Source organism: Pseudopipra pipra, chromosome 5 (assembly GCF_036250125.1).
Source record: "Pseudopipra pipra isolate bDixPip1 chromosome 5, bDixPip1.hap1, whole genome shotgun sequence".
Lineage (NCBI taxonomy): Eukaryota > Metazoa > Chordata > Aves > Passeriformes > Pipridae > Pseudopipra > Pseudopipra pipra.
In genome coordinates, this window is record NC_087553.1 from 25,186,031 (window position 1) to 25,213,041 (window position 27,011).

The 27,011-nt window shown below is 48.7% G+C and overlaps 2 protein-coding genes across 6 annotated transcripts in view; one reads left to right on the top strand and one right to left on the bottom strand.

Annotated features, from left to right (window-relative positions):
- SGSM3 (small G protein signaling modulator 3) overlaps window positions 1-22,045 on the top strand; it is a 29,253-nt gene extending 7,208 nt beyond the window's left edge. For 2 of the 3 annotated variants that reach the window (XM_064655181.1, XM_064655183.1), the window contains 21 exons: window positions 2,522-2,600; window positions 3,886-3,971; window positions 5,162-5,228; window positions 6,638-6,846; window positions 6,994-7,101; window positions 8,047-8,190; window positions 8,573-8,768; window positions 8,982-9,127; window positions 10,065-10,292; window positions 11,172-11,226; window positions 14,706-14,833; window positions 15,139-15,294; window positions 15,847-15,901; window positions 16,331-16,380; window positions 17,603-17,755; window positions 17,855-17,925; window positions 18,239-18,287; window positions 18,505-18,590; window positions 18,935-19,057; window positions 20,433-20,493; window positions 20,842-22,045. In XM_064655181.1, coding sequence (XP_064511251.1) covers window positions 2,594-2,600; window positions 3,886-3,971; window positions 5,162-5,228; window positions 6,638-6,846; window positions 6,994-7,101; window positions 8,047-8,190; window positions 8,573-8,768; window positions 8,982-9,127; window positions 10,065-10,292; window positions 11,172-11,226; window positions 14,706-14,833; window positions 15,139-15,294; window positions 15,847-15,901; window positions 16,331-16,380; window positions 17,603-17,755; window positions 17,855-17,925; window positions 18,239-18,287; window positions 18,505-18,590; window positions 18,935-19,057; window positions 20,433-20,493; window positions 20,842-20,925 — 2,262 coding nt within the window. In that variant the 5' untranslated portion in view covers window positions 2,522-2,593 and the 3' untranslated portion in view covers window positions 20,926-22,045. Of the gene's footprint in view, window positions 1-2,516; window positions 2,601-3,885; window positions 3,972-5,161; window positions 5,229-6,637; window positions 6,847-6,993; window positions 7,102-8,046; window positions 8,191-8,572; window positions 8,769-8,981; window positions 9,128-10,064; window positions 10,293-11,171; window positions 11,227-14,705; window positions 14,834-15,138; window positions 15,295-15,846; window positions 15,902-16,330; window positions 16,381-17,602; window positions 17,756-17,854; window positions 17,926-18,238; window positions 18,288-18,504; window positions 18,591-18,934; window positions 19,058-20,432; window positions 20,494-20,841 lie in introns of all 3 variants that reach the window. The other variant, XM_064655182.1, reaches the window with a different exon arrangement.
- An 841-nt stretch (window positions 22,046-22,886) lies between these two features.
- The window catches only part of MRTFA (myocardin related transcription factor A), a 95,066-nt gene continuing 90,941 nt past the window's right edge, over window positions 22,887-27,011 (bottom strand). For all 3 annotated transcript variants that reach the window (XM_064655180.1, XM_064655179.1, XM_064655178.1), the window contains one exon: window positions 22,887-26,758. In XM_064655180.1, the coding sequence (XP_064511250.1) occupies window positions 26,265-26,758 (494 nt within the window). In that variant the 3' untranslated portion in view covers window positions 22,887-26,264. The remainder of the gene's footprint in view (window positions 26,759-27,011) is intronic.

Sequence of the window (27,011 nt, forward strand, 5' to 3'; positions counted from 1 at the left end):
TTGTATTTCATACTGTTTCTTGTTTTCAGAAGTGTGTACTGTGCTAATAACCCAGCTAGGGGCTGTAGCAATTTCACACGTGTGGTTTCACAGGCTTTGTGGGAGCCCCTTTTGTTACTTGTCTCCTGGCTAGGAGAGTTCAAGAGTTGCTTTAGGTTTGTATACGTCAGTCAAAGGAAAGAACTTACTGTATACCAGGTATCCTCCTCCACCTCCTGTCTTGCCCTGGGTGGTGCCTTGCTGTGCCAGGGAACTTTCTTCCTGGTTCCTGTGATGCTGGAAGGGCTGGTGCAGTGGCCTCAGCACCTTCTCTTGGAGACGCCTGTCTCTGTGGGCAGTCCCTGGCACTGCCTCCGTGTGCCACAGCAGGAGCCTTCTCTTGGTGTGATTCTTGCTTCTCTCCCTGCCCTTCTGTACAGCCATGCCAGGAGCAAGGTGAGCCTCACACTCTCCTTGGACTCTGTCCCAGATTGGTGCTTGCAGGAACGTTTCTATAGAAACCAGGGGCTGGAAAAACCTGCCCACCAAGTTCAGTGCTCTAATGTCAGGGAGAGGAGAGCGAGCAGGCAGCAGGCAGGGGAGTGATCCCCAGCAAGGCGGAGGCCAGCCCAGCGTGCAGTGACGTGGACAAGGAAGGTGTTCCCTCTACTACACCTGTTTTGGGATGAGGAGAAACTCACTCAGCCCTCTCCTGCTCTTCCAAACACTGGCCCGGCTCCTCCGTCGCAGGTTGGTTCAGCAGCGATTGTGCACACGATGAAAGTTAATAATGGCCGAGAGGGATTCCTGCTCACAGGCTTGAGGCACTGAGGCAATGAGAAGCAATGAGAAGCATGGCAGATGCTTCACATGGTGACTGCATTCCTAGTAAAAGTCATTGGAAACAGGGTTAACTGAGCTGAGAGAAGGCAGAGTAAAAGAACACTTTGCAGGCTCAGGAGCAGAGCAGTCATGGTTGCAAGGGAGTGATAAGCCTGAAAAACATCGAAATACATTCACAGTGATATTGAAAGGGAAATAGGTACTGTCAGCCAATGTACCTGCTTGGTGGGCATGCTGTGTGCATTCCCATGTAATACGAGTATGCAGATGCTCATTTTGTAGTTGTTGTTATGTCTTCAGCTACTGAGAGAAGAGTTAGTGCTAAGGGAACAAATGGGACTAGAGTGATGGGGAGATAAACAAATGTTTACAGAACTGGTGGGTAAGCAACTTACCATCCTGTGGACAACATTACTTCTCAGAAATAAAAGCTGGATTTTTTTGTAGTTTCTTTGCTATTCTTTTTGCCTTAAGAGTTGGTGTCAGAAAATCAGAGCATCTGTTGATCCATGTCAGCCTTTCTCAGGCAGAGAACTGTCTAAATCTGGGAGGAGGAAGGCTTATCATTTGTGTTTCCAGACACAGATGTTTTTTATGCTTTTGCAGTGTTGTACAGCTGCTTATCTTGGAGTGCTGTAGCAAGTCGCTTTCAGGCTACAAGTGCTCCCTGGAAAGCTCACTGAGATGCAAAGGCAATGTAACCCTGTACTATTCAGCACTATAAACCAACTTTGACAGGGCCTGCTGGATGAATCCCTCGGGTTCCTACTTTTAGCTGTTTACAGTCATAAGTAGCTTTACTGGAAAGGGGAAGCTGGAAAACCCATCCCAGATGTGTTAGTTTCTCCCATGTTCTTTCCCAAGGAAGTGCAAGTGACTGATATATCCCAGCACTGGCTTTATCTGCTTGTTAGAGGTGGCTCTTGCTGTCTCCCACACATAAATTGTAAGGTTGATCCTAAAGTCCAGAATCTCTCTCTCTGATTACTGAACTATTCCATTGTTTTCCTGGAAATCCCCATTAAAAAAACCCATAAAAATCTGCTGTTAACTAGTGTCAGGAAAGCAAGGGAGGGGAGGTATGTGGGCTGTTTAATCATCTGAGCTCTACTGCCTGCTTTAGTTCAGAGGAGCCTGGTTCCTGGCTCATTGCAGAGTTACTTGATAGCATCTTGTCCATGGCCACATCCTTCAGAGAGCTGTGTTTCCACACCCCTACGCACTTCGCTCCTGTACTTTGTGATGCTGCTACTAAAGTCTCTTTTAGGCTTATTGCATCTAATGATACCCCCTTAAACCCTTTTCACTGTTTCTGTCTCTTCTCCATGGTCAGTGTCTTCAGAGACTGATGATGTATGGTGTGGTTTTTTTGTATTGATAATTAAATATAGGAGTCGCAATATGTGATGGAAAAGATGATAAAAGTTGTCTTGGTTTTTGACATTCTTTCGATCAGCAATGGTGGTACTGTCACAAGGAATTTGGTAAATGGCAGTGTGCTCTTTCTAGCTGGTCAGTAGGCATGAAATCAAGAGGAAATTCCAGTCTCCGGAATTTATTTTTTGTGGGGGCAGAACTTAAATACTAAGGGATTTAATTTTCATGTGGAGAAGTTGTGAGTGAGGGGTCTCTCTGTCCCCCACCATGTTTTTAGATGCTAATTGAATTCTCTCCTTGCCTTTTCTTTCTAACAGGATAGTAACCGCTGACCTCTTCGAACAGCACTTCTGGACCTGCTGACAGCCTCTGCTACTCAGCCTTACCTAGTGCAATGTCCGGTGAGCAGACAGAAATGGACTTAGTATCTGCTTGTTTGGTTGCTTGCTCTTTCTTCAGCAGAAACTTCATAAAAGAAAGTTCCTGGTTCCAAGAGCCATTCTTTATATTAACATGCTGTCTGGTTAAATTGGGAGCAAGGAAACAACCCCACTCTTTGTGACCCAGCTGCCTTCTCACTCAGGGTGAACTCAGTTCCTTCTTTTACCCCAAAGAAGCATTTTCAGCCATTGAACACAGAGGAAAAAGAGCATTGAAATGTAGTCTTCTTTCCCCTGTTTTTTATAAGATTTGCTTGGTTCTGTTCTCCTCCCAGTATTTGCCCCAAAGTTGGTGGCTCATTTGGTGATTATGAGAGATTTTACTGTACAACGGTAGCTCCAGGGCAGGCAGAAGGCTGAAGAATAACTAGAGTTCAACTGTGGACTACTGAGATAAGCTTTACTAAAACTAGGTCTTCTCTTTCCTGTAGTGGCCAACTCTCCCACCCCATGCTTTTGTCTAAACCTTCCTTCCTGGTCCAGCTGATTATTTCAGGGCATATAACCCTGAGGGAAACTATACTTCAAAGCCAAGTAAACCTTTGCTTTGGTGATATGAACAATAGAAGACTTGGAACATGTTGATCTGCTTTAAGTGCAAAAGTTGATGTATGCTTGTATTCCAAGGGAGGCTGTTCAGTGGCACTCTACCTGAGATTGGAAGGGTGCTTATCTTGAACACAAAAGTCCAAGATAATAGGCATACTTTCATTGCTGCAACTCTCTATACATGGTCTGACAATATCCCAGCCCTTTTAGAAAAAAAGGTTGCAGTTGAGCATCTTGCTGAAGGCTCTGGTTTTCCATTGTGGTGTCTGAGTGACAGAGTTTCAGTAAGCTCTGGATTGCTGCTGGTGCTGGGGTTGGTGCCTCCATCAGAGGCATTTACTTCTCCATAATAATATTTTTTTGGTGGTAATTCCTCTGACTTGGCACTGATTGCACAGCTTTTCCAATCAGATGAGTGATCATATGATGCCATAGAACTATTTCTCTTTCCTAAAAATCTCTTTCTTAGGGGGAACTCCATTTGGCCTTTCTGCCTCTTTTACTCGGTAATAAGGAACAAAACCATCTGAAATTCCTGGCTTCCTTGATGAAGTGGGAGCTGTCTCCCTGTCTAGAGTAGCAGTCACGACAAACTGTGGAATGAGTCCTTCCCTTGCTGAAACAGTTTGTATTAAGTGTGTCTTCCCAAGGGTGTTCTTCCAGGTTTTCACTGCTGTGTTGATCTCTTTCTGTTTAGGCCATCACACTCCCTCTGCTGGGGGTCCCTTCTCAGCACTCACTCCCAGCATTTGGCCTCAGGACATCCTGGCAAAATACACACAGGTATAGTGTGGGGCAGGGAGGGGGTGTTCTCTGGCTGTGCAAAAGTAGAGGGACCCTGGTGGTTTCTGGTGGTCTCTGAAAGCCACAGGGAAAAGGAGGGAGAGGCACACTTTTCCTCTGGTGCTTTAGTGATGGGCACTTAAAATTCACGTTTTGTGGCTGCATCCTGGGTTTTGCAAGAGGATCTTGCAGAGTACAAAGAAACTTGTGTGAATTATTGCTTTGCTGTTTTGCAACTATTGCTCCAGTGTAAAAATGTTGACACTGTCAGGGAGCCTCTGTCATCATCAAGCTACTCTGGATGGCTTGTGTATGGCAGGAAATGCTAGCCTCAAGGCTTGTCAGGTGGGCAGAGGAGGAAGGAAGGAAGCAGCCATGGAATTTCATAACTTATCCACAGTTTGCTGAAGGCAGCTGAGCCCAATGAGGCAGATTAAAGCTTATCGTGGAGCTATGTGAGAAGCACATTTCTGGGGTGCTGCCTGGGTTCAGTGCTTCCAAGAGTCCCTACAGGAGGAGCAGGTGGGCTTGCAGGAAAAGGGAGGTATCTGTAGGTTTTCAGTCCTAAAAGAAGCCTAGTTATAACCTCCACTATGTGTCCCCCAATGCCAACTGTGAGCACAGATGAGGAAGGTTGAGATTTGGGTCATGGATCTTAATTTCCTTTGGTGCAAATCCCAGTTTTGCCTGGTGTCTTTCAGAGAAAATCTGAGAGCAACGGGCAGGAGATGTCACAGTGCAGGGAGCTGAATTTGCAGTGTGTGCACAGAGGTAACAGGAAGGACTGCTGTGCGTTAGCAATGCAGACAGCAGAGACCTCTTTAGCTGGTGTGTGTGTGTATTCCTCAGTTCATGAGGAGGGCTCCATGCCCCTCCAAGTGGGGAGTTCTGATCTTGATATGAGGCTGAGCTCAAGTCCTGCTGGAAAAAGGATTGCTAGGAAAATCTGTACAGGTTTGATGGCAGGGCTTCACAACTTCCATGGAGAAGTCAACATGCAAATGGTATGCAGTATCTGCTCAGCTTGGAATTGTGGTGGGAGGCATTGAAAATTAAAGGGCAAGGGGATCTAAGTGCTCAAAGGGCACAATGCGGACAGTGGTGAGATGGGGCAAAATCCATGTGTCTCTGTTCAGTTATGCAGTGCTAAAGTGGTGAAAGTGTCTGTTTTCCTTCCTCACATCTCCCAGAAAGAAGAATCCGTCGAGCAGCCAGAGTTTCGCTATGATGAATTCGGTTTCCGAGTTGACAAGGAAGGTAAAGCCAGTCCTATCCCTCCCACTTCCGTTGTGTGCAGCCCTTCCTGTGCTTCCAAGTATGGCAGGGTGGCTTTGCAACCGTTCTGTACTAGGTCTTGTCTACCCACCTGTCATCATCTTTCTGTATCCTGCTATTGTAATCAAGTGAATTAGATGTGCTGGCCTTATGGGAGTCTGGAGCATAGGCTATGCAGAAGTAATTTCCATCCCCTTATGCTTGTGCCATGGGTAAAAGAGAGAAAAGAGGGGTTACCGTTTCCATTAGCAGCTGCATGCTGGGGAAGGGCAACTTTCCCAGTTGACAGTGTTGTATTCAGTAGCATTGTAAGCACTCACAGCAGGCACAATGAAACATTCTGTCTGTTGAAAAACTCATGGCCAAAATGAGTGGCAACAGTATTCGTTCTGCCCATCCCAGGATCTCAGCAAAGTGTAGGACAAACTGTATGGGTAAACCCCACATCCTAATTTTTCTGCAAGATATGGAGAGAGGCGACTGAATAGGAGGAGATGTGGAGAGCTATTGCAGCTGAGCATTGAACTACAACAGCTGGCTTTTGCAAAGAGGAAGAGAAAGGAGATGTCGGAATTGCTTTATGTGCTCTGGAGGATGTTTCCAGGGCTCAGGCCATACAGTGCAAGGGCAGAAGTTGTTCACATGTGTGCTGTGAGTCACCTTAAGTTACAGAGGATCCTCTTTGAAGCCATGACCTGGAGATGAGGACAGGACACAGTGTTTTGTTTTTTTTCCCAGCCAGAAAATTTCACAGACTCGTGCATTATAAAATCAGCAGAAAGATTTGGACCGCATTGTTGAAATGTATTATATGATTAAGGACAAGAGCACCTTACGTCAAACCTGTACTTGTGCTAAAGTGTCTATTTTAGAAAGCCAGCCTCAGGTTAAGGTGCTCTCTCATTTTGAATTTGGAGGTGTCCTTGCTAAAGCTTTTTTGATGATGAAATATCCCCAAAGTTAACATTTTGCACCTCATTACTTCCATGAGCGTATAGCTTCTGCTTTTCACCTCTGAGGCTTGCTATGCTTTTGTCAGCCTGATTTACAGATTCTTATAAAACCCAGCAGGATGGCTGCTGCCGAGGTCTTGTTTAATTCCAGCCACACTGTGCTCTAAATCATGAGTAAGTAGAGACTAGAAGCCTGCTGACACCTTCTTAGTTCTCAAGGTCCCAGTGCTTTTTGTTTATGACCATTAAATTTGCTACATGGAGAAGGCAGTCAGAAACCAAGCTTTGCCTTTCCATGCTCTGACTGGAAGACGTGAATGTTTTTAATGTGCTTTTTTCAGATGGCCATCCTATTCCCCACTCTGCCTTGTGTTTGTTCTCTCTCCTGTTCCCTGTCTCACTTGTCTCCATTCCTTTCCCTTCCATTTGCTGAAGCAGATGGTGCTGAGCCAAACTCCAGCAAGCTTCTGGGGGTCCCACTGACGGAGGAACCGCAGCAGAGGCTCAAGTGGCAGGCTCATCTGGAATTCACACACAACCATGACGTGGGCGACCTCACCTGGGACAAAATTGAAGTCACCCTACCCCATTCAGACAAGCTGCGCTCCCTGGTGCTAGCTGGCATCCCACATAGCATGAGGCCACAGGTGAGAGTGCTGCCTGTTCTGGGTGGGCAATCCTGCCTGGAGTAAGAGATAGTGGAGTGAGATCTCTTGGTTGAGAGGCTGCCAGCTCATGACTTTCTGTGTTTGTCTGAGTGACTCCTCCTATCTCTGTTCACCCTGTCCCCCCAGCTGTGGATGCGCCTTTCAGGGGCTTTGCAGAAGAAGAGGAACTCAGAGATGTCATATCGGGATATTATAAAAAACAGCTCTAACGATGAAACCATTGCTGCCAAACAGGTGGGAGAAACTTCCTAATGCTGAGTGGGGAGAAGGGCAAGAGCAGCTGTGTGAGGAGGAAGGGGTGTCTGCCTGACACCTGCAGCAGGGACAGTTGAGAGGACATGTGGTTGAATCCTGCTAAACCTTAATCCTGTGAGGCATATTTCTCCTTTGTTTTGCTGGAGTAGCAACTGTGCAGCTCTACTCCTTCCTAGGACAGCAGGGAAGGGGTTTGACCCATGCTGCTTGCAGGCTAAAAAACAGTGCTGCAGTTGCATCTCAGCAAACATCCTGATATTCATTGAGGGAAATGAAGGGTGAAAGGCTGCCAGATGCACCTCTGTTGAGGTTGTGGTGGCTGTTTCCAGGGCCTGTCTTTGTTCCCCCAAACACAAAGTCTCTAAACACTAATAAGACTCCTACAGGGTCTCCTCAGGGTGTTTTCCTTTGATCTCTCCTTTTTGTGGGAGGAGGGAACAGCAAAAGAAACTGAGATCTGCACATGTTCACCTCTCACCAAGAAGAGTCAAAATAGTTGGAAGGAGAAACAGCACTGCTCAAGGGAGATCTGTGGGTTCTTCACCTCTAAGTCCTCATTCATAGATGTGGCCAGATTGTTGATTTTTCTCTGGAATAGGTTTTTCGGGAAGCCTTGCTTGAAATCCAGGCAGGTGAAATCCCCAACTAGTGTGCTTACTATTGTCAATGGTGAAACTAGGACCTGAGTTTAGACAAGTATTTCTTGGGAGTCAGCAAGTCACTGTCTGCACTGGCATTTTCCCTCTTGTCAGTGAAGGTTGTTAAACTGACTCAGGTACTCGGACAGGGCCACCTTCTTCGGTGCCTGAGGATGGGTGTGGGAGGCGGAGTTCCCTGAAGCAGGGGGCCATGGGGAAGTGCAGATAGCAGAAGGCAGTTGTTCAGGTGCTGCAAGCTGACTCTGTCCTTGTTTATGGCTGACAGATTGAAAAGGACTTGCTACGCACAATGCCCAGCAATGCCTGCTTCTCCAACATGAACAGTATCGGAGTGCCAAGACTACGCAGGATACTACGGGGACTTGCCTGGCTCTACCCAGAGATTGGATATTGTCAGGGCACTGGCATGGTAACCTGCTTTCAGAGTGTCTTTGTAATAGGGATCAATGTGTCTGTGGTCGCAACAGCAGAGCGAATGATTTGAGGTAGTGCTGCCAGATACTGTGGTCTCCACATGAGCTGAAGAGAAATCCCTTCCACATGGAACACTTTTCCTAGGAAAGGGAGAGCAGAGTAGCACCACATATCCAAAGATACTGAAGAATTCAGTCTGTTGGGGAGGGTGCAGGCAGTACACTGAGGAGAAATCCCTTCAGTGGAAGCTGCAGGAATGCTGCTGCAGAAGGAAGATTTTTGTCACCTAGATACTGGTCCATCTGTCCACGTGTAAAAGTGGGGAAAGAGTTCTGTTCCTCTTAGGACATGCAGTTGTTCTTCCTTCAAAATCCTAGGTGGCTGCTTCTCTGCTGCTCTTCTTGGAGGAGGAAGATGCCTTCTGGATGATGTGTGCTATCATTGAGGAATTGGTTCCTGCCTCCTACTTCAGTACCACTCTCATGGGCGTGCAGACAGACCAGCGTGTCCTGCGGCAGCTCATCGTGCAGTACTTGCCTCGCCTGGACAAGCTGCTTCAGGAGCATGACATTGGTAAAAGTGTGCCCTAGAAACCATAGCTTTTCTTGCCAGGATGACATGCAGACAAAGACTGTTATTCTTTTTTCACAAAGGGAGAGCAATAGAGAGAGGAGCAAGCCTCCTGACCCTGGATGCAGTGCATGGAGGAGAGCCCTTAGAAGAGTCCATCTTCACTGGTTGACTGAATTCTTCTGTTGTGATTATTTTCCATGTTTTTATTCACAGAGCTCTCCTTGATCACCTTGCACTGGTTCCTCACCTCTTTTGCTAGTGTTGTCCACATCAAGCTGCTGCTGCGTATTTGGGACCTCTTCTTCTACGAGGGCTCTCTGGTGCTGTTTCAAGTCACTTTGGGCATGCTAAGTATGAAGGTGATTCCCCACTCCTCTTCCTCTTTTATAGTACTTCAATGTTTAATTCTGAGATTTAGGGGCAAAAAGGTTTAGTATCCATTTGCTGTATGTGATTTGGGAGTGTGCTAGGGAAGATGTCTTCCTGCTGCCTTTGGAACTGGAGGCTGTGAAAAACTTCTAAGGCACTTTGCGGAAATTAGTAATTGCTGTTTCCTATGCATACATCATTTGTTGCCCCATAATTAAACCTCATCAGCTGCCCCCCTCTATTCAGTCTAGATCCCAACCTGAGGGTGCATCTTACCTAAACCATGATACCCCTCGATTTTGCACAATCTGTGAGGAGAGAGAGAAAGCCAAATTTGTGGTCATCTGAGAAGCTTTGTATGGCATTATTGAATGCTCTAAGAGATGAGCATTTTTCTGACTGCATTTGATTTGACTGGCCTATATTTAACTGCTTGATCTTTTCCTTTTTATGTGGGAAACAATTTTATGTTCAGTTTTCTGTGTGAAGGACAAGGGAGATCCTGCTGGGAGTAAGGGGAAGGTGGAGCACAGTTTGACATGGTAGATGCTCTGTAGTGTGTGAGACTGAGCAGCTTCCATTCTTTTATCTCTAGCAAGATCCCTGCTGCGCCCAGTCCTGGTGGTTGGTGCCAAATAGGTTTGGTTTGGTTTTTCCTTGACGATTTGATTTAATTTCAAGGATGAATGCTGTGATTCAAAAAAATGCCAGCTAGAATTCTGGGAGGAGGGTGCAATAGAGCAGTAAAAGATGTTATCCCCCTCTCAAAAGTATCTTGGACTTTTTCTGCTGAAGTTTTTTTTATGAAATTGTCTAGTTGTACCTGCCCAAGGTGTACACTGAAAGTAAAAGTGCATCTAGCAGCCTCAAGAGCCCAGCTGTCGTGTTCACTGCTCAGTGTGGCAAAAAATCACTGTGTTGTTGCAGGAGGATGAGCTAATCCAGTCGGAGAACTCTGCCTCCATCTTCAACACGCTGTCAGACATCCCAAGTCAGATTGAAGACGCAGACGTGTTGCTGCGGGAGGCCATGCGCGTGGCTGGCTCGCTGACAGACGTGGCAGTGGAGACCCAGCGCCGCAAACACTTGGCCTACCTCATTGCTGAGCAAGGGCAGCTGCTCAACTCCAGCACCACCGTCAACAATTTATCCAAAGTGAGTGCACAGAGTCCCACCTGCCTCTGCTACTCTGCTTTTACCATTCCCTTACATATTCCCACCCTGTTTCTGTTTGCAAGCAAGAGGTCTTCCTGTTTGAGAGGATTTTTGGCTCCAGGATAATTTTGTTATCTGTTGGAGAAAAGGTATTGGGAAGTTGGAGGACAGTCTATACTAATGAAATGCTGCCAGATCTGTCCTGGTTGATAAATCCCCAGATGAAAGAGGTATTGGCATTGATTGTAATTATCATTAATGAGAGTTATGATGAAATGTAACATATTTCATTAATGGAAACTGAAAGAAACAACTTATGTTTTTGGCAGAATTTGCTTGAAGCACACAGAGAGTAGGAACTGGATTTAATCCATTAGTAAGAAACTGGTACAGTAAAATAATCTTGGAATGTAGAGTCAGAAAACAGCAGCAACTGCCTTTGAGAAGCTGAATAAAAAATGCAACTGTGTTTAGTCTTGGACTAAAATCTACAGTTGCAGACAAGACACTCCTGCAATTCTAAAATATAATAGTTATCCACTTGGAAATTTATATACAATTACATGTGTAGCTGCTTTTGGCAACAAATTAAATTATTCACGTGAGTTGTGGTTGATTCTCAAACTTCAATTATGCTTTCATAATAATTAAGCTATAAATAACCTGTTGCACATGGAACAGGTCAAGCAGTGGAGCTGATTCATTGCGTTAGGACTAGAACAACTCCTGTTGAAAACTGCCAGTTCACTTGCCTCCCCCTTCTAATGGTAGCTGTCAGGACCCCTTACCCAGAGCTGACCGGTGTGGAGGGTTGCTTTATTTAATTTCTGAAATCTCTCCTAATGTGTGCACTTTGTTTTCTCTCTTCTGTTCCCTCAGATTGTGCGGCGCAGGACTCAGCGCAGGAAATCTGGCATCACCTCTCTGCTTTTCGGTAAGGACAACCCTGTGCCCTTCACGTGCTGTTGATGGCTGTTGCAGCCTAGGAAGGAGGGAAGTAGCAAAGCAGAGAGAGAAGGGAGCCAGAACTGAAGGATGAGAGGGAAGAAGTGCAGTTTACTACTTGATTGCTTTGATCTGAGCTCAGAAAGTAAATTTTAGTTTAGACTGTTAGTCCATGAATGGTGAGCAACAACAGGTGCAGCTCAGCCCAGCTGTAGTGTCCTTGCACTGACCAACAGGGCAAACACATTTTCTGGCAGACCATATGCAGTCCACAGGCTGGATGTGGTACTTTCCTGATGTTACTCTGCTTGGTTCAAGAACATCTCTGAAGATCTGAGACAGGGCAGGATGTCCAGTGCATCACCCATCAAAATTTATAAATGCAAACATCATTATGTTTCCCCTTACTTACTCTGAGAGTTCAGTGCTGTGAACACTTTTGAGTCTTTATGAGCTAAGCCAAAATATGTCCAGAAAGCACACAGCCAGAATAGGTTTTTCATGGTTTTAACACTAACTTATTTCTTTGACTCTGCTAGAGTCCCTTCTACTGTAAGCCTTACTGTCATCACCATCCTTGCAACTGGTTAGCTTTCTTGAAGTTGCCACATGTCACCCCAGGAATTTTTTTTCCTGGAGGAAGACAACATACTAAATTTACAGGTTTCAAACAGTGTTCCTGTTGTGGTTGAAATGGCCTGAATAAATCTAAAATTGTGTTTTACTGGTCTTTCCGGAGAATAGCTTTTCTGATGTTCTCTATGCTTCCACATAGAGCATTACTGAGAAAAATTCTAGTAGAATAACTAATGAAGCTGTAAAGTCAAGAATGCAGAAGTGAAGAAATGCAGGAAAGTTGCTTAAGCGACCTAAACTCAGAGCCCTTCTTGTATATAATGTTATCCTACAGTCAGTACAGACTGAACTGGCAGGGAACTTGGCTGCCACATGCATCTTTCTTGTGTCTCAGACAGTCTCCTTTACCACGTTTGAGTCATTTTATGACAGTGATAGTGAGTTATACACATGCACAAAGATAAAGTTTAAGTTCAAGCTCCAAAATATATCAGTGGTAGAATCGAGATGATTGATAGTGTTTTCTCATTTTAGTGGGGTTTCTGGACAGTGACTGTCATGTTTTTTACCTAGCAATATTCTTAGTATTTGAAATGTTGGTTAAAAACAAGAAGTTGACCAGAATGGAGAACTTCAGCCCAAGTGAGAAGAAGGAAAGGTTGGATGTGATAAGTTCACCTTATACTGGGAACTGACAACTGAGCAGTGGAAAGTCTTCTGCTTGTGATAGTTACTGTGTAGAACTGGTACTTAGTTTGGGAGGGAATAAGAACTCACCCAGAGCTTAAAGTCTTGTTCCTTAGAGTGAATGCAGATGTAGTAGTAACTTGGACAGGAGTCACAGAAGCCCAGGAGCACTGTTTAGAAGAGACCTCATGCTGGCTGTCTGTGTTCCAGCCTCTTCTGCTCAAAGCCAGACTTTTGCTCCCACTAGATCAGGTCAGCCAGGGCTTTCTCTAGTTGAGATTCAGGGAGTTGAACCAGATTTCCAATGACAGAATAGAAAGAAACAATGAAAAGTAATTTGATGGAGAGCAAAATGTTCATGTTGTCCTTTTCCTGTTGGATGGGCTGCAACAAGGGAATGTGGAAGAGCTGTGCAGCTAGTCAGTCTTCACAGGCTCAAAGTAGAGCTTCCTCATATGTGGCTGATCACGCACTGGTTTCCTGTTTGGAAAGGTAGGTGCAGTCATGTTGAGTGCAGTGAGGTGAATCTGGTAGAAACACCAGTTGCTTTCATCTGTACAGTCTACCTTCTAAGATGGGATAATGCTTCCCCATGTCTTCTGCTTGTGTTTTGGGGGGATTGATCTGAATGCAGAGGGAAGAGCATGGTATTTTGGCCAGATGGGACTGAATGATGACAGAAAGAATCGGTGATCTATGTAAATGAGGGCAGCCCACAGAGCTAGTGCAGCTGTGGTTGGGTTTCTTCTTTAGTTGCATTCTATTTTAATCACACGAATTTTCTGGGAATCCCCAATGTCTACCTGATAACCTATCTATTTACAATCTTCATGTCTCTGAATCTGTAGTGAGAGTTCATGCGTGCTCTGTTTCCTGCCCCTGGCCACAGAGGAGGAGATTTTGTTAGTTTTTTGTTGATTAGACTGCGAGTAACTATGGCCTACAGTTTTTTTTAGTCTAGAAGCAAGGTTCAGTTTTCTCTTAAGATTTGTGTGTCTGATTCTCCAATCATTTAATTTAGCAAACAAAAAACAATTATGAAAATAATTTTAAATCTAATTTTGTGCTTCTATTTACGTTTCTAAAGTTTGGGTCCTTTCAATTAGGATCACATGATTAAAAGATATTGTTAGTCACTTTTCAATAAGCAGAAGCTTAATGTGTTAAGCTGTTGCAGTAGCTGTACAGCTCAGACCACGCTTTATTTGTATTGTTTTCTGCAATGCTGTTAAAAGATAAGCAGAGTACTAATTTGCTAGCCAATTATTTACTTGGGTCCTGAGTAGAAGCTGTGTTTGTATAAACATTGGAGTTCAGTGAAAAATTCATTGTTTTAAATGTTGATTTTGTTAATCAAGCTATCACATCTTCACTATATTATAGAGAGAGGAAAAATGTATGAAAAAGGTGTATGAAAATACATTTTGAATTTAAAACAAACTGATTTTTTTTAGAAAAAGAAGCAAATGATTCATTGTTCCCAAACATCATGTACCCAGTATTTCTGGCATTCAGATACATTAACTGTCTAAAGAATCCATACCATTAGATATCTTTTTGCATAAAGTAATAGAGATAGGCTGTGAAAACTCCTGGGTGAATTAGCAACTTTTACTTTGTGCTTATGACTGTTTCTATACAATCCAAACCTTTGAAATCTGGCTCTTAGGGAGGTTGAGGTCTTAAGCAGGTGGTGGCTTTTCTCTTGTGGCTCTGGCTTCTAGACTGGCACAGGAAAATGGGCTGTCATGGTTTTTCAAATCTTTTTCAAGACTCGGTGAAGAATATGCTCTCATCCAGTGAGTTATACAAATATCAGAAGTAGTTCAACCAACAGGTGATTCAGTTTCAAGTGACTTACAGTTGGAGAGGATTATTGCAAGTTCCCCAGTTTTGTGTCCCACCATTCAGCCAACTATATATTGTAGACACTTCTTTGAAGTAGTACCTTTGTATACTGAGTTTCCCAGGCAGACCAAAAATGACATCTTTGAGTTCCATATGTGGTTTGAAATATCATATCCTTAACATTTGATCCAGTCAAATTGGTATTTGCTATTTACCTTATTGAATAGATTGGCAGTATCTGATGTCAGGCTTTTCTGATTTCTGCAGAACCAATGATTTCTAATGTTAACAAAAAATAAACACCTTGTACCTGACTTCCTTTCCTCGCCTTCTCTTTTGCTGCATGGGCTCCACCAGGGGATGATGATCTGGAGGCACTGAAAGCCAAGAACATCAAGCAGACGGAGCTGGTGGCTGATCTGCGTGAGGCCATTCTCCAGGTGGCACGGCACTTCCAGTGTGTGGATCCCAAGAACTGCAGCATTGTGAGTGGAAACAGCTGGATATGCACTGCTGTGTGATCCAGGCATGAGTGTTGAGTGTCCACCACAGGACAGGACTGTTCAAATGCTCCTGAAATGTGGGCTTGAGAAGGAACATGCCGGGTGTAACGGGTAGGGAGTGAGGCTTGCTTAACCCATCCCTGGTGGAGGAAGGCTGTGCTGGGATGTTGTCTGCTGGCTAGGAGCAGGAAAAGGTGTGGGAACAGCGTCATGCAAACTTTGGCAGATCAGCTGGGAGTCACCTGTTGCTATTCATTCCTCTCTGCTCTCATCTACATGCGTGCTAGGATCTGACTCCAGACTACAGCATGGAGAGCCACCAGCGGGACCACGAGAACTACGTGGCCTGTTCTCGCAACCGCCGCCGGCGAGCCAAGGCCCTGCTGGACTTTGAGCGCCACGATGACGATGAGCTGGGCTTCCGCAAGAACGACATCATCACGGTGCGTCAGCCTGTGAGACAGGGACCAGGGCAGGACCACGCAGACCCAGATTGTTTGGGACGCTGCACTACCTCTTCTGCAGGGAAAGAAGGGAGGAGATAAGCTCAGAGCCCAGTTAGGAGCCCAAGAGAAGCAGCTGGTGTTTTGGGGGCTGCCTGGGGGTGAGGCAGTGTGTTCCTGTGAGTGTTGTCTTGTGGGTCATTCTCACTGCCACCACAAAGTCCCTTTCCTGGCTGTCAGAGCTGTGCAAAAGGCGAATTTGATCCAACACAAGTCCTGGTTTAACACTGTGCACTGAGCTGTGGTAAGACTGTAAAAGCATCCATTTGCATTTTAGCTGTGGGTGTCCCATCTGAAATTGGGGAGAACAGGGGTAATGTTGTGTTTGCAGTAGCTTTGTGCCTTTGAAGGCCCCAAGCCACATGAGAAGAGAGCATTGAAAAAACAGTTGAGAAGAAAGCAGTTTGTCATTGTGGACACACAGTTGGGCAGCTGTAGCCCTCCTGCCACTGCACTCTCTTCAACTGATGATTTCCTCTCCCTGTTTTTCAGATCATTTCCCAGAAGGATGAGCACTGTTGGGTGGGAGAGCTGAATGGACTGAGAGGTGAGAACAGGATGGGTTGCACTGGGGAGAGTGGGGCCCGGATGCAGAGCATCCATTCATCCACAGCAACTGCTCTCATACATTTGCAGCAAAGGCTCTGTCAGGTACCCAGAGTATCTGCCAGGGACAGAAGAAATGTTAAAGCAGGGTATGAGAGCAGTGACCTGGTTACTTCTTGCAAACAGCAAGTTTAGGCTCCATTCTTCTGGCACAGGGTGTTTGGATGCATGTCATCACTGCTGCATGTAGACAGTGTCCTGTAATTGGTTTCCTCATGCAGTTGCCTTAAATATTGTATTTTGAGGCTGCTCGCTTCCTTCTTTGGGGTTGGGCCCTGTGAACTCTGATTTATTCTCAGCTCCCACTGGGCTCTCTGTAGGGATTTCTCAGTGTCTTTGTCAGGCTTATCTCTTTGTCCTCTCTTTGTAGGTTGGTTTCCTGCAAAATTTGTGGAAATCTTGGATGAGCGGAGTAAAGAGGTAATTAAAAAAAAACAGAACTACAAAAAACTCCCCACATTAAAATAAAGAGTTATGTCATAACTGAAAAAAATACAGATGAAGGGAGCCATGTATTTCCCTCCTTCGGTCTGTTTGCTCTTTCTGGCTATTGAGCGCTTTGTGGTGTGATGGGGCAGGTTATTTTCCTAAGCCTGTTTGCTCAACTTCCTCATGCTGACCAAGTGGAGAATGAGGGCCCCAGAGGGTGCCAGGGCAGCCAGTGTGGGATGCCTGGGGTTGCAAAGACCCTAGAGATGAAACTCAAGAAAGCTGAGAAAGCAGCAAGCAAGTAGGCAGGAAGATTCTGTGGGTAGTGTTTCTGTCTTCTCTCTGCTGCTTGTGTTCTTTTCCTCCTTTGAAGTTGTGCCTGTGCTCATGCTTTGTGGCCATGACAGTGAATTCTCCCCAAACAGCTGTGCCCAAGGGGGCATTCTGTCTCACTTCCTCTCACAGCTGGCAATGGTGAGATACCACCTATCGAGAACAGATACATCAATATGTCCCCAAGGCTGAGGTAATGTGTAGGAGACAGACATCAGCAGCTGTTGACCTAAGCAATTTTCAGGGGAAATGGAGAAGGCCCTGTTCTCCCTCTTCTCCTCAGCATTTGGAATGTGAGGAAGAGCTCAAAGGCTGACCCGAAACCCCACTTGCTTCCTCCCCCCCTCTCAGGGCTGGTTCCTTGGATGCAAATCACCTCTCTGTGTATAAACATGCTCTGTACTGCTGAGTGTTTCTCCTCCTAACTGTGGAAACAGAGAGGATCCCACTCATCGGATTGTTAACACAATATCCCCCCTGACCTGGAAATTCCTATCTGTCCCTATTCGTCTTGACATTTAGCAGCTTACAGAGTCCCAGAGACCCTCAGTGCAAGTCCCTCTCCATACCTTAACTCAGTCAGTGTCACACCAAACCACAGAAGTTCCAACATGCTGAACACTGCCACGATGGTGCTGGGGTCACCTGTGTGGTCTCCTGGGGACCACCAAAGGACAAAGGTCCTGGTGTCCCAGCAGATGTCCAAGCAGCAGCACAGAACATGGTGCCTTATGCAAGCATGTAAGGGGTAAAGGAGGTGGGGGCTGGCTGGCACCTGGGAGTGGAATTGATCTGTGCAGTGAAGGTGTAGGTGAGTGGACCACCTCCATGCTCTGCCCCCTCGCCAGTATGCTGAGAGCTGGCTCTTCGTGTTCCTCAGTACTCCATTGCTGGAGATGACTCAGTCACGGAAGGAGTGACCGACTTGGTGCGAGGAACGCTTTGTCCAGCCTTGAAGTCCATATTTGAACATGGATTGAAGAAACCGTCTCTGCTGGGAGGGCCCTGCCACCCTTGGTTGTTCATTGAAGAGGTGAGATGTCCCAGTTTCCTTCATGGGGCAGTGTTGCCAGAGGGCTGGGGTGAGGGGGTTGTAGGGCAGAGTGTGCTGACTGTCCCTCTGCTCCTCTAGGCTGCAAGCCGGGAAGTGGAACGGGACTTTGACTCTGTGTATTCTCGCCTTGTGCTCTGCAAGACTTACAGGTAAGGCCACTTCAGTCACACCAAGTGGATGGGTCTATGCCCTGCCCCTGCACCTTGGGAAAGGTCATGGTCTGTCTCATCGTCCTGCGGTTGTGGTTGTGCCTCTGCTGACTTGGGGCCAGGAGTGGCTCTTGTTCCCTTCCCTGAGCTCCTGTGTTTGCATCTGGATCTGTATCTTGCTCCCTGGGCAAGGGAGCAGAGGCCCTGTGGGCTCAGCAGTAGCAAGAGAGCTGCTGTGGTATGAAGCAGGAAAGGCCTGTGTGTGCCCAGGGTGGTTCTGGGGTTAGCTAAGTCTCTGCTGTGATCTTTACAGGCTTGATGAAGATGGCAAAGTCCTCACTCCAGAGGAGCTGCTTTACCGGGTGAGTGCTGCCCTGAGCCCACTCAGCCCAGCTCCTACTTGCAGGAAATTTCCTGTGGAGGCTGCTGGGGGGAGATGCTCTAGAATATCACAGACCTTCTCAGCTCCTCTGGTGCTAGCAGATGGCACTGGTGAGGGTGGGAGCTCCAGAGAGGGCAGAGTATGGCTGTGTTGCTGAAATGGCTGCCCAGTGGTAACCACATCTTCCCTCCCTGCAGGCAGTTCAGGCTGTGAACATGACACACGATGCTGCACATGCACAGATGGACGTGAAGCTTCGTTCTCTCATCTGTGTTGGACTCAAGTGAGTCATCTGGCCATTGTGGGTGCAAGGAGCTTGGGAAGGGACACAACGGGCTTAAGGGCAGCAGTGGTTTCAATCTACCTTTGGCCACAGTGTCTTTTTCCCCCCTCTCACTGCAGCCACTGAGTGGGACTTGCTCCTTATTCACTGTGCTGGCCTGAATCCTAGCTGGAAGAAGTAGCTCCTTTTGCATGGAGTGGCTCACACAAGTTTACTGGGTTATCCTGTTCCTACTGGGGACAGGACAGGGGTCAAGGCTTGGGCTGAAAATAGACAATCCCAGAGGGATGCGGGTTCTTTCCCTGGTTTCAGCCAAGTAACATGCCTCTACCCCATTGCTGCAGTGAGCAGGTGCTGCATTTGTGGCTGGAGGTGCTGTGCTCAAGCCTGCAGACCGTGGAGAAGTGGTTCCATCCCTGGTCATTCCTGCGCAGTCCCGGCTGGGTGCAGATCAAATGTGAGCTGAGGTAAGTGTCTCTATGGGCAGGGTCTGGAATGGATTTCCTTCTCTGCAGGAGGTGGCCCTTGCCGTGGCTGGGTTTGGGCCCTCTCCAGTGTGTCACAGCATGGGCTGCCCAGAAATTTCCTGCTGTGTGCTGAGGCAGCAGCAGCTCTCTAGATGGTTTAATACAAGGTACTGTGCCTGCCTGATCCAAGAGCAGAGCTTGGCTGCTGGGGACCTGTTGTGACAAGTATGTAGCCTTTGCCTGGCAGTAACCTCCTGCTGTGTCCTGCAACTGCTCTGATGGAGAGACTGCCTTTTCCACCCTATGTCCTCTGCCAGCCACCTTAAGTCCAAGTAGGGAACAGGGAATGTGCTAGGGAGACAGTGGACTGTCATTGGCTGAGAAGGACTCGCTCATCGACTGACTCCCTGGTTAAGCAAGGGAGTGATGTCAGGGGCTGGAAGCAGCTTTAGTGCCTGAGCTCACACAAAGTACATCAGTTGGAGCCAAGGGCACACATCCATGGGTGTGCTCCTGGTCTTCCTGCACTCTGCAAAGCCAGGTGAAGTCCCAGGGAGCTGCCATCACCACCGCTCCAGCCTGGTTGCTGCTGCCATTCTGGGAGAACTGGCTTTTGTCTGCACCATTAAGTTGCCTTTGGACCCAGTGGGAGCATCTTTATCCAGAGCAGGCCTGTGTGTAAACCACAGGGTTCTCCTTGCGCTGCTGCTGAATGGGAGGGGGCTCTCTCCACCTCTGTGCTGGGTGTCCTGTGGCTGCTTTCTCACAGCATGGGGGCAGTGCCAGTTCAGCACAGCCGAGGACTGAGTGGGACTGGTTCATGTCTTATGTCATACTTGGCCAAGCCAGCAAGGGAGCTCCCTGTTCCAACTCCTTGCAGCACTTCTGCATGGGAGTCAGGACACTTCTCTTACTCCAGGGAGAGAGAGGCAGGGCTGCAGAAACTCTGAGGTGCTGCTGGCAGGGATCTGTTTTCTGGAGATTGAACCTTCAACCCCCATTGCTAGCTGCATGCAGCCCTTAGCCAGGCGTGTCTGCAGTACCCCATAGCCCAGGGCTGCTCCTGCCTCCCTGTGCTGCTGTACCAGGCTCTGTAGGGGCTGCACTTGAGTCACATCTTCAAGCTTCTCTTCCCAGCCTGGGCCTGGCAAGATGTGAAGCCCAGCAATGGGTAAACAGGGAATGAGTGACTGCTGCTGTCTTTTCAACACTATCGAACAAGGAATTTCATCCTTGTAAGCTTAGTAGCATGCTGTGACAAGCTGAGGAGACAGTGCATTGCTGTGCCTGGGGCAGCAGTTGTGGGCACAGGCTGGGAGTGTGATCTGGGTGGGTGGGTATGTTTTACCATAGCTCTCTTCCATTTCCGTTGCAGGGTCCTCTGCAAATTTGCCTTCAGCCTCTCTCAGGACTGGGAGCTGCCAATAAAGAGGGAGGTAAGTAGGTGGCATCTCTCATTCTCTCACTCAGCTAGGGGCTTTGCTTACTGCCTCCCTCTCCCAGCTTTGTCCTCCAGCCCATCCTCTGCCTCCTCTTGAGCCAGCACCAGAGGCTGTGGATGGGGCTGCTTGCCACTGCCCAGCTGGGGCAGAGGGAAATGGCAGGCCCCCCCTTCCCTGGTGCTCTCCAAACCGCAGGGCCTCTCCCTGTTTCAGCTGTGCAGAGGTGGGAAGTGCAAAGGCTGCAAAGTGCTGGAGATCTCTGTGTGCTTGGGCTCTGCCCACAGACACGACCTTCCCTTTTCTGGGTGTGGTGCACTCACCCAGGTCTCTGTCGTCCTGCAGGAGAAGGAGAAGAAGCCACTGAAGGAAGGAGTGCAGGACATGCTCGTGAAGCACCATCTCTTCAGCTGGGACATAGATGGGTGACCCCCACCCCACCCCATCCTGGGAAACCTTCTCGACTGCACACACTCTCTCCCCCACCCCTGTCATGTCTCACCCCTTGCCCTCCCCCACCCCACTCACTTGTATCTGTGACAAAATCCCCCTCGGGGGGCGCTGCCAGACCACCTGGGACAGATGGCAGCAGCGCCAAGAGGCCAAGCTGCCAACCCAAGGGAGGTGATGGTCGAGGGTAGTGCTGCAAAGGGACAAGTGTGTTCTGGCTACAAAAACCAAGTGCCCCACTCCCAGCTTTCTGCATCTCTGCTATCCCCATCTTCTGCTTGCCTCAGCCCTGCCTCCCCACCAGAGCCTGGGGGAACAGCCTGGCCGGAGCACCTCGTGCCCCATGGACCAGCAGCTGTGTGGGTGTGTGAGCGTGGCTGTGGCTGTGGGGACAGCCCTTGCGGGGTGGCTTTGATGTGTGAAAGCTGGAGACGTTGGCACTTGGCACTGCAGGTGCGTGTGGAGTTGGGCTGGTGAGAGACTCATTGCTGTAGAGGAGCAGAGAGAGCACATCCCCTCCCCATGCCAGCCAAGGGCTCCCCTCTGTGGGGGGGACACTTGGATTAGTTCCTTTGGCCTGGAGCCGGGGCTGAGAAGGGGGAACTGCCATCAGCATCATCCCACCTCCCCAGCACTGCTGTGTGGGGTGTTGACAAGAGTTGCCCAAGTTTACCAGCCTGTTACCACTGTAACAGCCTTAGGGGATGGTCCTTGTCTCCTCTGGGAGCAGACAAAAACCTCTCCCCTAAACAAGTGTTTCATGCTGTCATTTTAGTCTCTAGATGATTTTTACTGTTAACCAAAAAGCTGTAAATTTACTCCAGGAACGTGTATATTTTGGCACTGTTGTAGCTCAGGACAAGGTTTAAGTTGGAGCTGGCTCAGGGAGACTTAACTCATCCTCCTCGCCCTGCAGTGGCAGTGGGGACATGGGTCAGGAGTGGAGAATTGCTGCTTTGTGGTGGTGGCTCTGGATATGGAGTCTGTGACTTTCTACTGAAAGCGCTTGTCTGTGAGCACAAACTACTCATGGGATGACACTAGATTCTTACTTTCCTTTATTTGGTGGGTTTGTAAATAAAAACTGCATCTTGGGAGAGTGCTGGGCTTTGTCTTATTTTTTGACAGGGCCAGGACTCAAGTTTTTAATTTCTGCCACTTGAAAATGGCGACCCCATTTCTGCACTGGGTTCTGCCAGCATCAAGCTGAGGTACCGAGGGAGCTCTTTGCATCAGAGCAGCCCACGAGGTCAGGCAGCAGCCAGGGCAGAGGCAGTTCTGCTGCCAGCAGTGGCAGCCCTGCCTTGTGTCTGCACCACCAGCCCTCCCTGAAGTGCAGCCCTGCAGCAGAGCCCCAGAAAAGCAAGAAAGACTGAAAACTAGGTGTTGTAGGGACACTGCAGGAGGAGGGCTCTTAGGAAAGGGAGTGGGGCTGGCAGAAAGCAGGGCTGGGTAGGGGAGACAGCAGTGTTGTCTGTACAGGTGTCTCCAGAAAAAGCAGGTGAAGTCTTATCTGCAAAGTGGGACAGTAACAGGGCACAGGCCTTTGGGAGAACTCTGTTGAGAAGCCCAAGCTTTTGGGAGGGTGGAAGTTGCAGAGTCTGTACTGATGTCAAAGTGAGTCTTTTCATTTGGCATGTGGCTGTGGAAGAGGCAGTGTCACCTCACCACCAGCTGGGGTCCAGACCAGCCTGCTGGGCTGGGGGAGGCTGTAAAAGCTGCCCCTGTTCTAGCGTAAGACCTACTTCTGCTTGCAGGGTAGGTAATTTCCATACACTGAGGGAATCTCCCTCCAGCTGAGAAGGATGAGGCACCACCACTTAAGCTGCTTTTTTCACATCTGAGAAAGACCCAGAGGGATAACCCACCCTTAGCTGGAAAAGGCAGAGTGGCCCCAAGGCCTCCCACCAGCATAGCAGAGAAGTTTTTGAGCACGTGGCTGTTTGGAATTTTTTTAATAAAATGGATTTTTTTTTCAAATATTTGTAACTGAAAAAATAATTCAATTTAAAGATCGATTCTCTCCCCCATTAACTTGTCACTTTTATCCTTTTCCAGTTGAAAACTTGCTCTGGATCTGATGCCCCAACACCATCCAGTTCTGATGGTGCTGATCACCCCTCGCCGTTTGCTGCATAGTGGAAGAGGGAGAGTGCGTGCTAGTCAAATACACATTACAAACAAGTAGTGGTTACAGCAGAAAGATTCAGGATTACATTCAAGGTAGAGGCAGAACATCAGACTTCGTTTTTCCCAATGGGTGCAAAAATGTATGTCCAGGGGAATACCTCTTCTGACAAAGAACTATTGAACTATTATTCAAACAAATAATAGTAAGAAAGCAGAGAACTGGGCAAGCCTGCTCTGGGCACTGCTTGGGGAAAAGACTTTCTAACATTTCCTGGGCTGAGGCACCATCTTCCCCTCTGCCCACAGGCACAGGGTTATCACTTGCTCTCCTGGCAGAAGCCCCTTGTGCAGAGAGGCTCTGGCAGGTCAGCTGGATTCCTCCAGAGATGAGGTCATGGTTCTGTATCATCTGGGCTTCTTGAGGTTTTTCAGCCCATCGGCCAATCCAAGTGTGTTGGGCAAAGTCAGGGTCACTAATTTCCTACAGTTTCACACCTGCAGGACAGGTGGATGGGTAAAGGTGAAAGGGAGCACCCGTATGCTCAGTCTTTTCACCAGCAACCCCAGGGGAGAGGTAAATTGGTAACAGGCCAGGACTGCAGCTGGAGCACTCCTACCTTCCTCTAGGAGCTCACTGCACTTTGATAATTTCATTCTTTATTTACTGGTTGCAGCTTTGTAATTATTTGTATGAAGGAAATCACACAGCTGTTTTTTGTGAGGGCTACTGCAACTGGGGGCTAAAAGAACCTCATTTTGCTTGAGAGTTTGACAAACAGGCAGCCTCACTTTTTCCCCTTAGCATTTCAGAGATCCTCCCAACCTCACCCATACTTGCCCTCCTAAGAAAGCCCTTGCCTCCTGCACCCACCTGGTCCCACGGCTGGGCAGCCACCCTCGGGGGGAGCTGGTGGGAGCTCTGCAAGGCGATTCTAATGTACTCACTGCTCCCAGCCAGCACCAGGGCTGCACCAGGAGAGAATTTAGGGAGGGCTCAGGGGAGTGAAGGGGTGCCCACCAGTCTCTTATTCTGACTTTTAGGATGTGATGCTGTAGCTTGAGCAACAGAAAGCCTAGGGGGAAGGGGGACAGTGTCCTCCCCAGCCCAGACACTGAGGGAGGCAGATAAGAGGCTCTGACTTGCTTACAACTCGGGGAGGGGGGGGAGAGGAGAGAGAAAGGGGCAGAAAGGAAGGAAGCTGCCAGCAGGCTCCCCCTGCAAATGATTAAGAAAGTGGCTCCCCATGCAGTTAACAAGCAAATAGGGCTCAGGAAAGCAGGAGTTTCTCCCAGCTCAAACAGACATGACTACAGCCAGCTGCCAGTTTAATGGCTGAGGGAGAGCACATCATGCAGGGCTGGCATTCACCTGCTCCTCCATGGAGCAGAAGTACCAACACTCCTGTGGCCCAGCCTCCCCCTGAGAAGAGGCCCATGTACCAAAGGTGCAGGGGAGCAGCATGTGGCTGCTCACAGCTACCCCTCCCCAGCAGGAAGCATTGCAGCCCAGTGAAAGGGAAAGATGGGACAGCATCCTCAAGCAGATATTGAGGATGGTGGCTGATCCTTTCATTGCCTGAGCAGGGCCAGTACCTCGGTGTGTATGATTTCAGAAGCTATGGCTTCCCCCACCTCACTGAGCCAGAGCAGCCTGGACCCAGCTTAGTGCCAAAGCTGGGACAGCTGTGCAGTGAGGTGGCTGCATGGGGCTACCTAAGCCATGTCCCACCTGCTCAGTATGGCCATGAGCTACTACTAACACAGGAATTTAACAGGAGTAACTGCACAGGAGTGAGCCACAGGCCTGGGTTTCCAACACAGAACCCCGCACAAGGAATAGTATCATCATGGCTCTGGAGGGCTTTGGGTGCTTTTCCACCCACTCCTCATTCAGCAGTTACCCTGAGGCACCAGCCTGGGGCCCTGCAGGGACACAGGGCACCAGCTCACACTAAGCTGCCATTTACTTTTGCCTTTTACCCCATGGGTAAAGGAGGAAAGGAAGAGCAGAGGTCAGCTGTCCTAAAAGCAGTACTTGCTTTTAGGCCTGCACTTCTCCCCAGAAAGGGGCCCTCACAGTTGCACTACTGAGCCAGGACCTGTGCCATGCCATACAACTCCCCTTTTGCAGTGCCACTTTCCCTTTCTCACCTACTGGGTCTGACATCTATCCCCAGCTGCTTCTTTCCCCTGGGGCACCTGCTACAGTGAGGTACCAACACAGCAAAGGCAGGAGAACAGATTGCACGTGGCCCCCAATGATATGTTGCTTATTGCCAGCTGTGCCCCTTACCAGCTCCCCAGGGCACGCAGGCACTTTCTTGTCCCTACCCCTGCACACCCTGACTGCCCTGCTCACCTGGGGATGTCACAAGTGCTGTGGAAGCTGGGGGCAATGGGGTGTGACTGACAGCGGTTTTAACATATAAAGACCTCATTTTAGCACCTTAAAAATCTGTTTTGCAGCCCAAGGTGAGTGAAGCAAGCAGGCAGTCAGGCCTCTGCAAAGCTCAGCAATATTTGGGAAACCAGCTTAGACATTACCAGGTTGGTGGGTCACCCTGGTTCCCTTTGGCTACATTTAGAAAAGGTGCCTGTTCTGCCCAGCTCCTCACAGCCCTGTGGCAGATCAGACCCTCCTCTGACAGACAGCAGGTGGTGCAGAGGGCAGCCACTCCAGACCCCCAGCCAGCTCTCCTGCTTTTGTGTCCTGTTCCAGAGGTAGGATCCCCTTCCTCAGCCGTTAAGATCAACCGTTAAGACCAACCGTGCTGGGGCAGCACAACCCCCTTTATCTGCCAATCCCAGAAAGGTGCAGAGTGCTGCTTCTGGAAACAGCTCAGGCCCAGCTCTGTCCCACGTGAGGGAACTCATTCCTGGCTGCAATGCACTGCCATCACTGCTCCTGCCTGGAGGAGGAGGGGCTGCCGGCTCTGCTCTCACCTGGGCTGGGTCAGGCTGCATGGAGTGGGCAGGAGGCCACCAGCCCCACAGCTCCTGCAGCTTCTTCCCCCTGCAGCAGCAGTTCTCCCTGCCCTGGCCCACTGCCGGCTTCATGCAGGAAGGACACTGTTAGGGGAGGAGTACAAATACTGGGACCTTGTTTGTTTTTTTTTGGTTGACTGGCCTCTTCCCCCTGCATGCCTGTGCCCTCCCACTCCCATTCCCTTCAGTCTCTGCTCACAGAATTACAAGCAAGAATCCCAGTGCAGCTGCAGATCATGTCCATCAAGGAAGTCTGTGGAAAAGAGGCTGGGAGCTGCGGTGCTCAGAGGAGCCAGGCTCATGACAGGCCCCCCTGGCAGCTCCAGCCAGTCCATGCTGTCCAAGTTAGCCTCAGCCAGATCCAGGGTTATGCTCCCAGATGGCTCGTGAGCAAAGTGCAATTCCGAGGTGTCCATAGGTGAAGGCGGGTGGTCCAGGATGGCCGAGCTGCTCAGCATCTCACTGTGGAGGTCATCAATCAGGGACAGGGGCTCTGGCCCATCATGGCCTGCTGTCAGCAGTGGGAGGCCAGTGCTGCTCTCCAGGAAGTCCTCCAGCCGGCCCACGAGCACCGGCTGCCCCAAGGACACTGGCACCGCCAGCTCTGAGGAATGGTGGCTGCTGGGCGGTGGGGAGCAGGCCACAGGTGGTTCTTTCCCAGCTGGGGACGACTGATCCTTGAAGTCAGCAGAAATCTCTGTACAGGGAACAACCAGGCAGGCCAGGTGAGGAAAAGCCTGGCTGAACATCAGAAGGATCCCTCCCACCCACCAGGGCCACAGGAGCCCCCTGAGACTGAGCCATCACTGACCACCAGCGGGATAAGGAAACTCATCCTGTGCTTGCCTTGCTACAGGAGGTTTTCAGCCCACCTCTGAGGAATTCAGTCTCAGTCCAGTATCTCAGAAGCCATGTGCCCAGATCTGATGCAGCAGAGCCACTGAGAATCA